A 13669-nucleotide genomic window follows, 5' to 3' on the forward strand; every position below is an offset into this window, starting at 1 on the left:
TAAATAATTCCCCCGATCTAAATTTTCAGCACAGTGATTTTTCGACATTAATTCAATGTGATACTTAAATTTAGAGCTCCCATTATTTCATCTTTTATTACGAATAATAAAAATGACCAAAATTTGATATGAGTAATATGAATAAATGAAAGAGGATAAAAAGATTTATAAAATGTCATGAAATTATTCACAGACAATTTGTTGTATCGGTTTTACGAATTTTGCATTTACAACAAGTAAATCTGCATCGAATTGTAGCTGCGTATTTAGCTAAATAAATATTCGTGTTTTGTGATCGAAGATAAATTAACTTTAACTGGTTAGTTATTATAACAAGAATTTCATCCTGTCGATTGAGGATTAAAGTGCGGTATCGACGTCGTCATCGACTGAACTTTCCTTTTCTAAGAACAATAAGTTCAAAATAGAATGAAATCAAGATACCACAAGAAATTGTTTTAGTAAAGTATTCGGAAGATAAAATGTACTGAATGTGATTGTCTATTATGAATCTTATACAATATTTATTTTAGTTTATTTAGAACAGTCCTTCACATAAATCTGTGTGTTATTAAAATACGATATTATACATATTTACCTTTGGAATAACGAAAAAAGCAATTTAGGAAAAGATACAAATATTTACTGTATTCACAGTATAATATTTTCCAATAATCAATCATTAATTAATATTTTTCAAAAATATCAGTTTGCTTCTTTAAATGTAGTCGAACCGTGCGACCACTCACAATACTTTTTAAAGCCGATCGCTGTAAATTAATTATGTAACAGTTATAAATAGTATAATTTGCATATCCATACGATTTGCTTGTTTCTCTTCTCGTTCCGCAGTGGCTTCTGCTCGAACATTTTTACGAGCACGATATAAACGTGCCACGGAATCATCGCGTCTGTGCGGTAATGTATGCCGGAGCGGGTGGCTGGTACCCAAGTGACTTCAGCTGCTAACCAATTTACGATCAGACGGCCATACGACCACGAATTGTATGTTGTTAATCCAATTGGATCCTGTTTGAGTTTCAAGAGAATTTTCTTGCAACGTTTACTCGTTTCCCTTCGTTCTCGTGTTTCCTTTCAGTTATATCTAACACTCGTCTTCAGTTGAAAAGCTAATAGAAGTAGGCGTGGTTTAATGTCTCTAAAAATAAGAAACCTAACTTGCAGATTTTTAAATTGCATTATTGTCCCGTGCGCCGGATCAAAATTCTTTAACGAACAAGTGACGTGTAAATCGAAAAAAGTCCGGGGGAGACATAAGCTTTGCAAGTAGGGGTAGAAAGGAAGAGCCACGTGCAAAGTTGGACATGGGGTGTTCAACTCCGACCAAAGTGCATCGTATCATACGATTCGTGCACGCGCTTGCGCGATCGTAAATCGGTTAGCGGCTGTCGCTTAGCGCTGCATGTCCGCCTTTAGCCGTTCGTTCCGGGGGACGGATGGCTTTTAGAGGGGTTGGCAGGGTCGGCTTCGAGAGAAAGCGCGCACGTCGGATACCGCTCGAGAGAAGGATCGATAACATCGACCGCGGAAATATACCGACTTAATAATGCAGTCGATAATCACGTTGAAAGACCGCGGCGGCTACGATGCGACGCGACACTGCGATAGCCAATGAGGAAGGGTGACAGGTCGCGAGCATAAGTAATTCGATCAGCGAATCGAGGTATCAGAAAAAGACTCATATGTAAAGTATACAACAGACAATGGACACAATTATTGACTGATGTTAATCAATAAATATTCGCCATCTGTTAATACTATGGATATATTTAATAAATGTTAAATCATTGCAATCTGTATTATTAATTACTCTTTATTTTAGTATATTAATTTTATACTTTTTTGTGTTATATGTATTTAACTTTACGGCACTTCGTATCCGGTTAGCATAAATAAATTAAGTGGACAACGTCTATATCACCTGTCTTGTCATTGTCACTGCCCTTGTAAATATCGCTGCGCGAATTCGTTTTCACTGGTACTTCGACTCTTTTACATCACAACTTCCTTAATTTGAAAAGAATTTAAAGATGCAGTCTAGTATTTCGATGTAATGTAGTGTGCAATAAACCTCTTTGTTTTTCTGCCTCAAAAATATAAGGAATGGAAACGACCCAAGAAAATCTGAAGCTTGATAATGTATCTTTCAATCTTCATACGACTCTGTTTTACAGACAATACGTTGTTACATGGTGTCCGGATGTTTACTTTTATAATAGCAATTTACAAAATAACATGCTATTTTGGTTTATATTTTGTACATTTTTTTGTATTGTATATTTAATTCAAATCAAATGTACAATAGAAAAAATGTTTACAGTACCACAATATATCTGTAGCCTGGAGCAGTGCAAATGTTACATTTTTGCAAAAGTAGTTAAGCTAGGTATTGTGTTGTAAGCAATTGTAAAAGAACAATTTCAATTTCTAGCTAGAAACGACTATGATGGCCTTTGTACATCCCGATGTGAAAACTTTTGATAAAGTAAGCTGATTAAGCTAACGGACCGATTTGCCAAAAACACAAATAACATAAGTTTTAATTCTCTTTTTATACATTAAAAAATAAATTTTAAAAAGCAGGAATTTTCAGTGTTAGAGTCACTTTAACGTGAAATTTTTGTGCTAATATCTCAACTTCATATACATTAACATTCGTAATTTTTGTACCAACCCTTAGATATAACTGTATATGTAAAAAATATTCTGATATAGATATACAATCGGCAGCCATCACAATAGTATCTCTATATGAAAATACAGTGTAGGTATATATGCACTTGAGTTTTCCCGCCCGACGCTTTTCCGACCCTCTTTATCGCGATATCAATTCCGTCGGTGAGCTCAACGCCGCGCTGGCCTCTCGACGTCCATTACCTAAGTGTCCTAAGTAGATCGACAATATGCGAACGGTTACGATTATTACCCCCGCGATAGTTAAATTGGAACGCTACATATACTCGATTTAGACGGCTCGATCCGTGTTGTACGCGTTCAAATCGCGCTTCAGTGTTACCAATATAAACGAAAGTAATCAAACCAATTTGCAATTTCTTATAAACTAAATACTGTAATTTTTTATAAATAAAATATGTATGTGTTTACTAAAATACATTCTTGAAGATCCTATTTTTTATGGGAAGTAATGAATAGTACAGTGTGCACCAAGGACTTAAAATGGGCCTTTCCGGGTGAGATTGATGTTTGAGCATGAGTGGCAGTCCAGTGTGCCATAGACCCCCTCGTGCTTAAACATCAACCTCGCCCGGAAAGGCCCATTTTCAGCCCGTGTTGCACACCGTATTTTTTACAAAAAGGTCATAAAGACTATCTTCCGCCGTCTACAAAGTGGATCGAGAATATATGTAGTCTGTCGAGTCGTCTACTTAAGAGTATTATGTATATATGTGTATGTATATTACATATATAAGTGGACCAACAATGGTATTTTACGGCCGTAGGACGAGAAAACTCTATTTTCAGTCCACTTTATAGGCGCCGAAAATGGTCTTTTTTTAGCCACGTGTTATAAAAAAGTTCTTTTAGAGTTTGTAAATGATATGTACACTAACATTAGTAAAGCGATATGCTGTCAAAAGCACCTGCGAGAATATACATATTTCAAAATATGCTAAATGTTTTCTCAATAGGTCAATGCAATATTTCATCGTTCAATTGAAGATGGTTAACGTACATATTAGCAAAGGGTAATCCACCGAAAGTAAAAATGAATTTTAATGGAATGTAAATTTCTTAAATAATGAAACTCATCTCAATAACGGATAAATAAATTCGCGGGAAAAAGAACAACGAAGACTCTGCTGCTACGTATAGCTTATTCCCTATCTACCCGTAATAAAATGTTTAACCAGGAATTAACAAATCGGCCCCCTGTTGAGGAAATTGAGCGGAGCCGATATTTATCTTTAATCTCGTGAGTTCTGTACGGATAGAGTAAAAAATGTATTGTCAAATACGTCTAACCTTTAGCAAGATACTTTTTAATCAGACTCTAGATTCACTTTATTAAATTTAAAACGAAAAAGAAGCAAATGGAGAAATAAGAAATTTAATATATCTATTGAAACTTTATTAATTGATAGTAAAATACTAAAATAAAAAATAAGTACAGTTATGCTTCTCGTGGCAATTGTACGAAGATATAGACACATCGTGTGAAAAGACATACTATCGCTGCTGATCCCGGACTATCGATGAGAGAAGCCAAGTTCTGTCCTAAATTGCGCGTTATCGACATCCTGGACGGGTATTAATTCGATTCGCGACGTAATAAAATGCTTCTTGCCCGCATCGCGGAACGTATATTGGTTCGTTCGAAAGTCCGAAACACGAAGAAAAGAGTTCGCCGGGGCCAAGTCGATAATCGGATGAACGGAAACTCTCTGTGGCAGAGAAGAGAGAGTGCGGAGGGAAAGGAAAGGAGTCAGGGGTATCGATCTCATCTGGCAACCTTTCCTTTTCTATTTTCACGTGGTTCGGAACCCAATAATAGGGGTTGTACCGATAATTTCAGCCCCACTACGGTTATTCGATATGGATCTTTTAGTAGCGAGCCTTTGCTAGGGTGATTGAGCCGCCTACTCCCTTTCCCGGTCTATTCTCTGTTCCCATATCTACCCGCTTGTCTCTCTATCCTACATTCTGCTTTTAATCACCTTTCCCACGCCTGACTGTCGCCGAACATTTCTGTGGGTACCTTGGTGTTTTTCTTCTTTTCTCTTTGTTTCCTCCTGATTTTCCCTATCGAATGTTTTCACGAGAGTTGTGCAATGAGAGCGCAATTTATGTATAAGTAATCGGCTGAACTCGATCGCGGCGACAAGAATCAAGAGAACAACCCGAAAAGAGACTAGTCGAATTTCTGTGCGACGACAAAAAGTAATATAAGACGTGGAAGCTAGCCACATAATCTTTTTGAGTTTTTTGGATCGTAAAAAGCTTGAATTATTACCTTGCATAGGATCGCATCAATTTATTCAATTTGAAGGGAATTATCATTCAGATAAAATTTTATATTGAGGCACGCAGTGAATAAAAGTTTTACATTCACTATTGGATATTTCATCAACTTTTTAATTAATTTAAAGGTACATGGTGATCAATATGAAGGTACAAAAGTGAATAGATTTGCTAATTCAACAGCCAGCCTAAAAATTTCTTATCGATTGAACAACGGGGGAACAGAGAAGTGGAAAGCATTGGGGCGGTGGCGGTGGGCACGTTCCGGGAAAAAATTTATTTGCTCTTGCGGTTAATTCTCGTGTCCCTTCGGCCTGCCCCTCTCCTCCTCGGGGTCGTAAAGCGACGGAAAGGGATGCGCGTCAACGTAAGTGAAATCGATAGCGACGTAAAAGCAGAAGTCACAAAAGTCGGTGTGGAAACGGTTACGACGCTGACAGCGTTAAGAAAATTGAATAGTAAAAGGGCCAACAGACTAACGCTGCAGGGTAGGAAAAGAGAGAAAAAAGAAGTGGAAATTAGAAGGGGTTGGAAGAGGGTGTGAGGAGAGGAAAAACAGGAAGAGACAGGGAGAGTATCGTCGAGAAGAAGGAATGAATGGAAACGGTAAATTCGTGAAAACAGTTAACCCCCGCGGACGTTAGTACAGCCGTTATGAAACTTCGTAAACGTCGGTGAAAAGGAGTGGGTGAAAAAACAAAAAGAAGAAGAAAAAAGGAAACACTAAATTGCACGGTGGAAACTTCAAAGGCGGAAATAAAATCTGTAAAAAGAAGCAGACGGCCAACGCAAACAGGAAAAACAAGAAGTAATCAAGAAACGTGCCCGGAGGATGTGGGTTATGTTTAATTTGTTTCGCTGCGGAAAAACGAAGTAAAGATAAAGGGGAAAGGGGGACGCGGGGAAAGTAGCACGTAGGCGGAAAAGAGAGAGAAAGAACGTAGGTAATCGGGAAGTCAGTGTTTTTCAAAGGGATAAAAAGTGTGTGTCGTGACGCTTTCCGTAAGAATATTTGTCACCGTCTTCCGTATCGATTTCAATCGCATCGTTCAGCTCTTTTAAAAAAGCGAATTAATTTATTCTCATCCAACAACTCCTTCTAAAATGTCAAATAAAATAAGACAAAAATAAGTCTGAGCGAGCATGACTGTCAGATACTTTTCAGGATATTAATTTAACAGCACTCTGTCATTTAGCGATAAAAATGGAACAACTGGGGAGAAGGTTATTGCACGATAAAAATAATCTATATCTGAACACAAAATCGTTTCGGTGACGAAAAGAAATCAGTAAAATATTTTTCTATCAAAACCAGGCAACTATCATTGACTGGTTTTATTTCAGAGTGCTAGATAAAACGGAAAAACAAGCTCATTAACACCCTGGTAAAGAATTAAATTTTTTACATAACAATATCCACGAATGCGTTCGTTTGACCAGGTTCACATAGAATAGTTTGACAAACTTAAAGAAAAAATCAAAGTGGTGCATGGCACGTTTCATCATGATTAAATAATTAGTCGATTAAACGTTGAAGCTATCGCAAGTGATGATAATTTGTATGTCCCGAGATATCGTCATTAAAAAATCTGCGGGACGTAACAAGTCGTGGCTTTTTGAGGGCGTGTATCGGATAAGGAGGTGTCGCGAGGCGATGATCCGTGACGCTGAAGTTCACAAAAGAGACGGGAATGCGAGGAAAAGGGCGATGTAGCAGAAGGAAGAGTGAAAGATGAGGAACACGATCAGACAGCTCGCGTTGCGGAAGAGAGCGAGAAAGGGAGAGAGAAAAAAGTTGAAGCGGTGCTCGGATTTACGCGGCACGTTACCCTAATGAAAATCGCGAAGGATGAATTGTAGGAGGGGCGGAAAGGTGGCTGGCTGAAATACACAGGGGTGGAATTAGAATATCAGAGACACGTTCGCAGTCTGTACATACGCTACACCAACACTTATTCCCGTCGGGCTATACGTATATAATACTTGTCGGTAGTTGACAAACCCTCGACATCAATTTCTCTCTCTGTCTCTAATTCCCCCTACCCTTGTCCTACCCCTTTTCTCTTCATCCGCCGCCCTTCCCCTGTTGCTTTACCCATTTCTGTCCCTGTCCCTTTCTCCTTCCTATCTCTTTTCACTACCCCCACCATCCCTTTCTCGCCCACGCTGACTCCTCGCGTCTCCCTCGCTCCCTCTCTTCGTTTACTTTGGAGATATCGATTACCGGCTCAACTCCCAACCCCCATCAACCCCGCTGTCACCTCTCCGAGCCCCCACCCCTTATCCACTCCCACTAGCACCTCCCTACCCTTCAACCACTCAACCTGGGCCGGCTTGCTGCTTGGTTGCTTGCACGGTGTCACATCGGTGTAGCAGTTTACAGAGATGGTACAGTTCGCGACAATTACGATCAAACGTACAGTTAACATCGGCGTACGATTCTCGCGAAACCAGGGGTATGAGGGGCTGCGATGGAAGTCGTGTCGCTTAACTGCTCCCCCTATGCTTCCGGATCGATCATTGCACGTTCCGTCAAGCATTATACATATATCATTTTTATCCGATTTTTCTTATTTTTTGGGGAAATAACAATTATCATTATGAATCATTGCACTGTCTCTCTACACTCTAAAATGTCTCCAAACCGCTTGAACTCAATGCCTCTGAAACGCTTTTAAATCGATCATAGCATCTTGCAAACATGTACTTACTTTCTCTTTACTCTTTTTCTGACGTCTCTAGCTTTCGTAGAACCTATTTATTAAGAAACACTAAAGTATTCACTATTGTACACACTAGACTATCTACCATTTGTCATGTTTAATCTTCTTCTTCCTTACTAAGACAGTACTTCATAAAAAACTAAACAATTTCATTTTTATCTTTTATTTTAATATCTTCGAAACGACTGAATCATTGAAACACGTTGAAATAGTACGAACGCTACCCGCGCTTTTAAATTGTACACCGCATTTTACAAACACGAACACATAATTCTCTTCCCGTTTATCTTTTCCTTGGTTAAAAGTCTTCATGTAAATGACTCAACTATTGTGATGCATTAAAGTAATGTTGAACAGAAAAAAGAGTGTTTCGCGGAACGATCGCGTCGCGTGGTAACAGTCGCGTTTTTCGTACGCGTTTAAAATAATAGCGGGCTCCTCCATCGGTGGTTTTTTTTTTACCGGAGGGTGGTGAAAATAAATCGAGGACCGAGGATCGCGACAGGGTTGTTGACCCTCCCGGTTCCGGGCAGCGTACGTTTTCGTATATACCTACCTAACAGCGCGGTGAAGAGAGAACAGTTTACAGAAGTGCATAACGGCCAGCGTAAGAGCACGTTCTCGAATATCGGTGAATTTATACACCGGGAATAAAACATGCGATCTGGTTTCTTTTCCTTTTGTCCATCCGCCCTCTTACTTTCTTTTCTCTGTGCGACCGTGTTACTACGAAAACATGGCGAATATTGCCTCCCCAAGAAAATACCATCCCTATCCTACTTAATGTACAACATAAATAAAAATCTAACCAGGTATTTAAATATAATAGTTAGGACAAATGAGAAATAAAGTAGAGGAGAATCGCGATTGGAATTGGTCATTCAAAATCTGCGTGTAAATTAGTTAGACATAATGTACTAGTTATTATATAAACTGTTACGGCACACTGACGTTGAAACAAGTTTTTAATCAATTCTGAACAGTTCTTTCATTCCCGAGTACGTGAATAAAGTTATTTAAACCCGGGAAATAAATAACAAGAAACTTATTTCCTCGCTGGCTTCTCCGCTGACCGATTCAGTTTGGTACAAATCCGCGAAACTTACTGTTTCTGTCTCTCTCGTCGAAACATCCGCGAAAAATCGTTCAACGAAATACGAGAAATAACGCGGGAAAACTAGGCTATTGGGAAGGCATTGGTTTCGTTAACCAATAATACAAAAAAAATAGACTATTTTTCACGCCTTTTGTGCGTTCTCATCCGTAATCGCAATTATCCATGGTGCACGAGAAATTCGATATAAATTTGTAACATTTCCAAACAAATAAATAGAAAGTTAAGAAGAGCGAATTGAATTAACTGATCCTATAAAAATTATCAATTGTTTGATTCCTCTAACAATTTTAATTGTTAAATTTGAATTCCAGAAGAATAAGGCGGTTCCCTGTTCTACTCGATAATAAATATTTAATAAAGACGCGAGAAATGAAATGAACCCTCGCGGCAAATACTTCGGTTCACGATAATGCCGCACTTTAATGTAGGTAAGTCCAAGTTAAGCTTCTTACCGATGACGATACGATTAGTACGGTTGGTTGAGCTAATTGCCTTCGCGCTGATGGGAACTGAATCGAAGAACCAGCAATATGAAGCGAGAACAATATCGATCGTTTTTCTCTGCAGGTTCCTGTACCCGGGATGGGTCACGACAAAGATTACCGAGTTCAATAATGGCCTTGTAATGTCGTTGCTTATAAAACCCGATTCCGTGGTTACGATTACGTTGTCTATTGGTAATTTCGACAAAACAGGCACGCGCGCTAACTGGCAATTTTTTTGAACGGTATGAATGGTGACGAATCATTGATGATTTCTTGGAAAAACGATAACTAAAAGATTGTTCGACGCATGTACACTAATTCAAAATGAAAACATTTTTTCCACTGTCAATAAATACAATTTTGGTCACATATGTACATTTAACTTGGTATTTCTGTTATTTTTCGTAAAATTGAATTTTCCTCTCACATTATGTATTTTTTTAACTTGCGCAAGTATTCCTGAACGGACGGTTGCAAAAAATTTGATTATAAAGCTAAGCTGGTTATACTCGTAGGAATGAAAAAACATGATTAAACACGAGTGTATCGTAAATTGAAAAAATTCTAGCGACTCGAGACAGACTATTTTATCAGGAAAGGAACGGGTACACATTCGATAAGTACACGCTTCGTTCGATTCAATCGAATTTTCACCGTGTGTTTACGATCCCCTGCGTATGTATCTACGTACTCTTCAACTACAGCGAATAAGCGTATATTCGAAGAAGATAAAAATACGTGAAGATGAACTTACAAAGTGCCTTACCATAACGTAATGCCTCTGCATCTCGGTTTTCTCGCTGGCCAACTTCTCGCATTCGATCTTCAGTCTGGAAAAAATGAAAACCGATTGAGGACGGAAACGAGTCAGACATGCGTTAAAGCGGAAATGATGCGCACTCGTCTAGGAAGTTCCGTATACGCTTGTACACATTTGCGTGTATAGGAGATAGGAGGAACATGAATGGATACACGCAAGCACATGGAGTAAGAGACTCCCCCCTCTGGGATTTGCAACGTCTTGAATTCATAGTGCAAAAACGTGGCATGTGCCTCCGGAAAATAAGATCGAGTTCGTCGATGAAAAAGCCGAAGAAATAAAGAAGAACGATGTTATCAATTACCGATATCGAAGAATATCCAGAAGAAGAATGATTAAGGAAGACCTTATAGAAACATTTTTCATTATATTATCTAATAGGCACACAATGAAACGAAATTATTTCACAGCGCATTCAAATCGACGAAATATAAAGTAATTATTGGTACTCCAACCCAGATACTTATTACAAGCCTCGGAATAACCGACAACTGATTTGAAATTCGTCGAAATGGAAATTAAATGTAAAGAGTTTCGAATACGTTTCAGTTAAGAGACTAAGGTAATCAAGTGGCTTTTTTAACATATTTGACATTTTTTTATGTCTTTTACCAATAGCCCAAAGAAAGGCATGCAAAATATGCCAAGTTCTTATAGTGTACGAATATTTTTGGGTCGTCAAGTACCTTTTCGGAAAGTGGAGGGTCCAATCTAGCGCACTGTGGTTAACCATTTCATTCAGAACAGTCTTTAAATTACATAAAAATACATAAATTCAACAGCTGTATGTTTTGTGATTTTTGGTTCATCTTTGTAAAACTTAAATTACTAAATATTAACATAATCACGTTACATAATGACGACAGTGCACTAGATTGAACTCTCCTCTTACCAAAGAGATGCTTAACAACGCAAAAATATTCCAATGTAAGGACGAAAAGCGGACTCCCGTAATCTCACATTTTCTCCTAATTATGCCAGAAATTCTGTCGCTCTACGTTATCGTATGATCCACGAGTTGAGCCTCTTAACATGAAATCTCATTTAACAAATGTTTAATCCTTCGGTTACATCGAATCATATGGAACGACAAAACTTGGATCTTCTTAAAAATCTTTAATGACTCATGTATTGAACATTCATTAATACGAATCCCACCTCCAAATATTTAGCCCAGGATTTCTTACTCGCAATTCCATTGGAACACGCGAGGCGGAAGACCCGCTTGGCGCGTTATTAGGTGGAGACGACGCGACGCAATGTCGCATTGTCGTTGCTTCGCGAGCAAACAATTCGAACTTTCCTCTACCGAATAAGAGAGTTCGAAGCGATCAGCGTGCAACACCGTCAACGGAGTGGTTCAGGCAACAATCCCTGAAAAAGGGGATAGCGAAGAAAAGAGCGGGAGGAAGACAGGCAAGGCAAGCATTGGGCGTCAATAATCGCGGATCTTCGAGAAATGCGAGACGGAAGAGATGAATAGACGCGAGAGAAACTGCGAGAAGAGCGGGTGGAGAAAGAAAAACAAGGAGCGAGCGAGGCCGAGCCGAAGAAAGGAGGAAGAGAACTCACGAGTGGTTCTGTTGCTGGATGAAATTGAATTCCTCTTTGATCCTCTCGCAAGTGTCGGCCACCGTGAATTTCAGCCCTCCCGCAGCCCCGCCGCTTCCTCCGCCACCCTGGAACAAGAGTAAAAAAAATATTAGAGGACGGAATTCGATTAGCATACACGACAAAGCAGTTGCGACAAAGAATAAAAAATAGATCAACCAGAACACTCAAGCAATATGCTGATTATAAGGTGTTACGACGTTACGAAGTATGTATACGAAGAGTAACGGGAGTATTTTTCATTATAATGTTAGTGTTTAATCAACCCCAATTACAATTGTGATAACTTTCATTCGAAAATAGTACAGTTAATTTATAGCACAATAATAAGGAACCTAAAAGAATTGTCACTTCAGATTTGAATAGACAAAATTGCAGAACCTAATTTCAAATATGTATACATATTTTGAAATTCTGAAAGCAACATTCATCCTCGCAAAATTCCGAGTGTACAAGATACTATAGTTATACTATATACGTAGATACTATACTGTATAATGTATATTATATACTTCAAAAGCAACATTATACATTCGGAACTAGTATTAAAAACTACGTTCTTGTTCCTGTAGTAAAAAAAAAGATTCAGTCGACTTAACAAGCAAGATCTCCATCGACAATCGGAACAGACGATGCGATAACAGCGCTGCCACGAACGACGGGACTTTATTTATGAAATCTGCGCGCTGGGGAAAAACTTCTAAAAGAGCACAGAAGTAACCACGAAGAAATCTCGTTACGCCGGAAATCGTGAACAAGAAGAAAAGCTCGACATCACGTCGGAGTAAAAATTTAGAATAAAGTTTAATAAATCTGAATTTGAAGAAAGCCGGCAACGGAAACCCGGGAACGGATAGCAAATTCTAATGAGGATGGCCTTGGAGAGAGTGTGTACATATATATGTACAATGTACATCGCCAATTTTCTTCAAAATGATGTATTTGTCAATATGCTAGTTGCACAAGGAGATTAGCAACAGATGTGTGCATTAGCGCACAACATCATGGACAAATATGTACGAGGCAAACTTATTTTGCAAATAACTCATATTTGAAAGTCGATTAGCAATCTTTTTAAAGGAAAAAGTTGTGGTAAATTCTGCTCTCTAAGGAAGACATCAATAAAGCTAAAACACCTTTTGATTCAAATGTGTAATGTGGGTGCTAGAACTTGATGCTAGAGCAGATCAATTTTCGAATGGTGTCACAAGAGTGAAAGTCGAAGATGACGAGCAACCACCATCAAATGGCCTTCAAGCGCGTAAGGCGGTGTACGCAAACACACAAAATCGGGGCTCGGAAACACGAGGAGAGAGCGTCCATCCAGGTATAAAAGACGAGCGCCTTCGTAGACCGAGAGGGAGAAACCGAAGCCTGAAGAACCAAAGATGAAGGGCCATGAAGGCGTTCTTAATGAGACCCATTCCACCAGGTAGTACAGGGTCTCTCTATCTACAGATTCTTCAACCGCGTATACACCGACACTGTGCCGCGCCGCGTCGGTTGAAATTATGAAGAGAAAAGGATCAGACTTTCCGATGACAGTAATGATTGCATTACACACGCAAAGACACGTACACGTGGTGATGAAGCAGAAAGAGGAAGAGGAGGAGGAGTAGGAGGAGGAGAAGCACGTGCACAACATAATTGTAATTCCCCCCGCGGCGTTGTCAATCGAATTTCACAAGTACACTCGAAACACGCTAGTGGAAGAATTAATAGAAACCAATCCGACTGTGCAAGTTCCCTTTCTGAATAGATGTTTCTTCAATAATTTGGCGCATGTCATTATTTTGTTTGTGACATTGTATTTCTTTCGATTTGCTATATTCGTTTGAGACGCCGATTAAAAGAGTATAAGCTTAAGGATGTATAGGCTATATACTTAAACAATTCAATTTGTTATTATAGA

The 13669-nt window shown here is 38.9% G+C and overlaps 1 protein-coding gene across 8 annotated transcripts in view; it reads right to left on the reverse strand.

The window, feature by feature from the left end:
* The window catches only part of gro (TLE family member transcriptional corepressor groucho), an 81580-nt gene that overhangs the window by 47568 nt on the left and 20343 nt on the right, over nucleotides 1-13669 (reverse strand). For 5 of the 8 annotated variants that reach the window (XM_018019683.2, XM_018019682.2, XM_018019688.2 and 2 more), the window contains exons 3-4: nucleotides 11719-11825; nucleotides 10081-10156 (exon numbers count right to left, since the gene is read on the reverse strand). In XM_018019683.2, the coding sequence (XP_017875172.1) occupies nucleotides 10081-10156; nucleotides 11719-11825 (183 nt within the window). The remainder of the gene's footprint in view (nucleotides 1-10080; nucleotides 10157-11718; nucleotides 11826-13669) is intronic. The other 3 variants (XM_018019689.2, XM_018019687.2, XM_018019684.2) reach the window with 1 other exon arrangement.

The sequence above is a fragment of the Ceratina calcarata genome, unplaced genomic scaffold (assembly GCF_001652005.2).
Source record: "Ceratina calcarata isolate Rehan_Ccalc_2016 unplaced genomic scaffold, ASM165200v1 scaffold2.2, whole genome shotgun sequence".
In the NCBI taxonomy this organism is placed as follows: domain Eukaryota; kingdom Metazoa; phylum Arthropoda; class Insecta; order Hymenoptera; family Apidae; genus Ceratina; species Ceratina calcarata.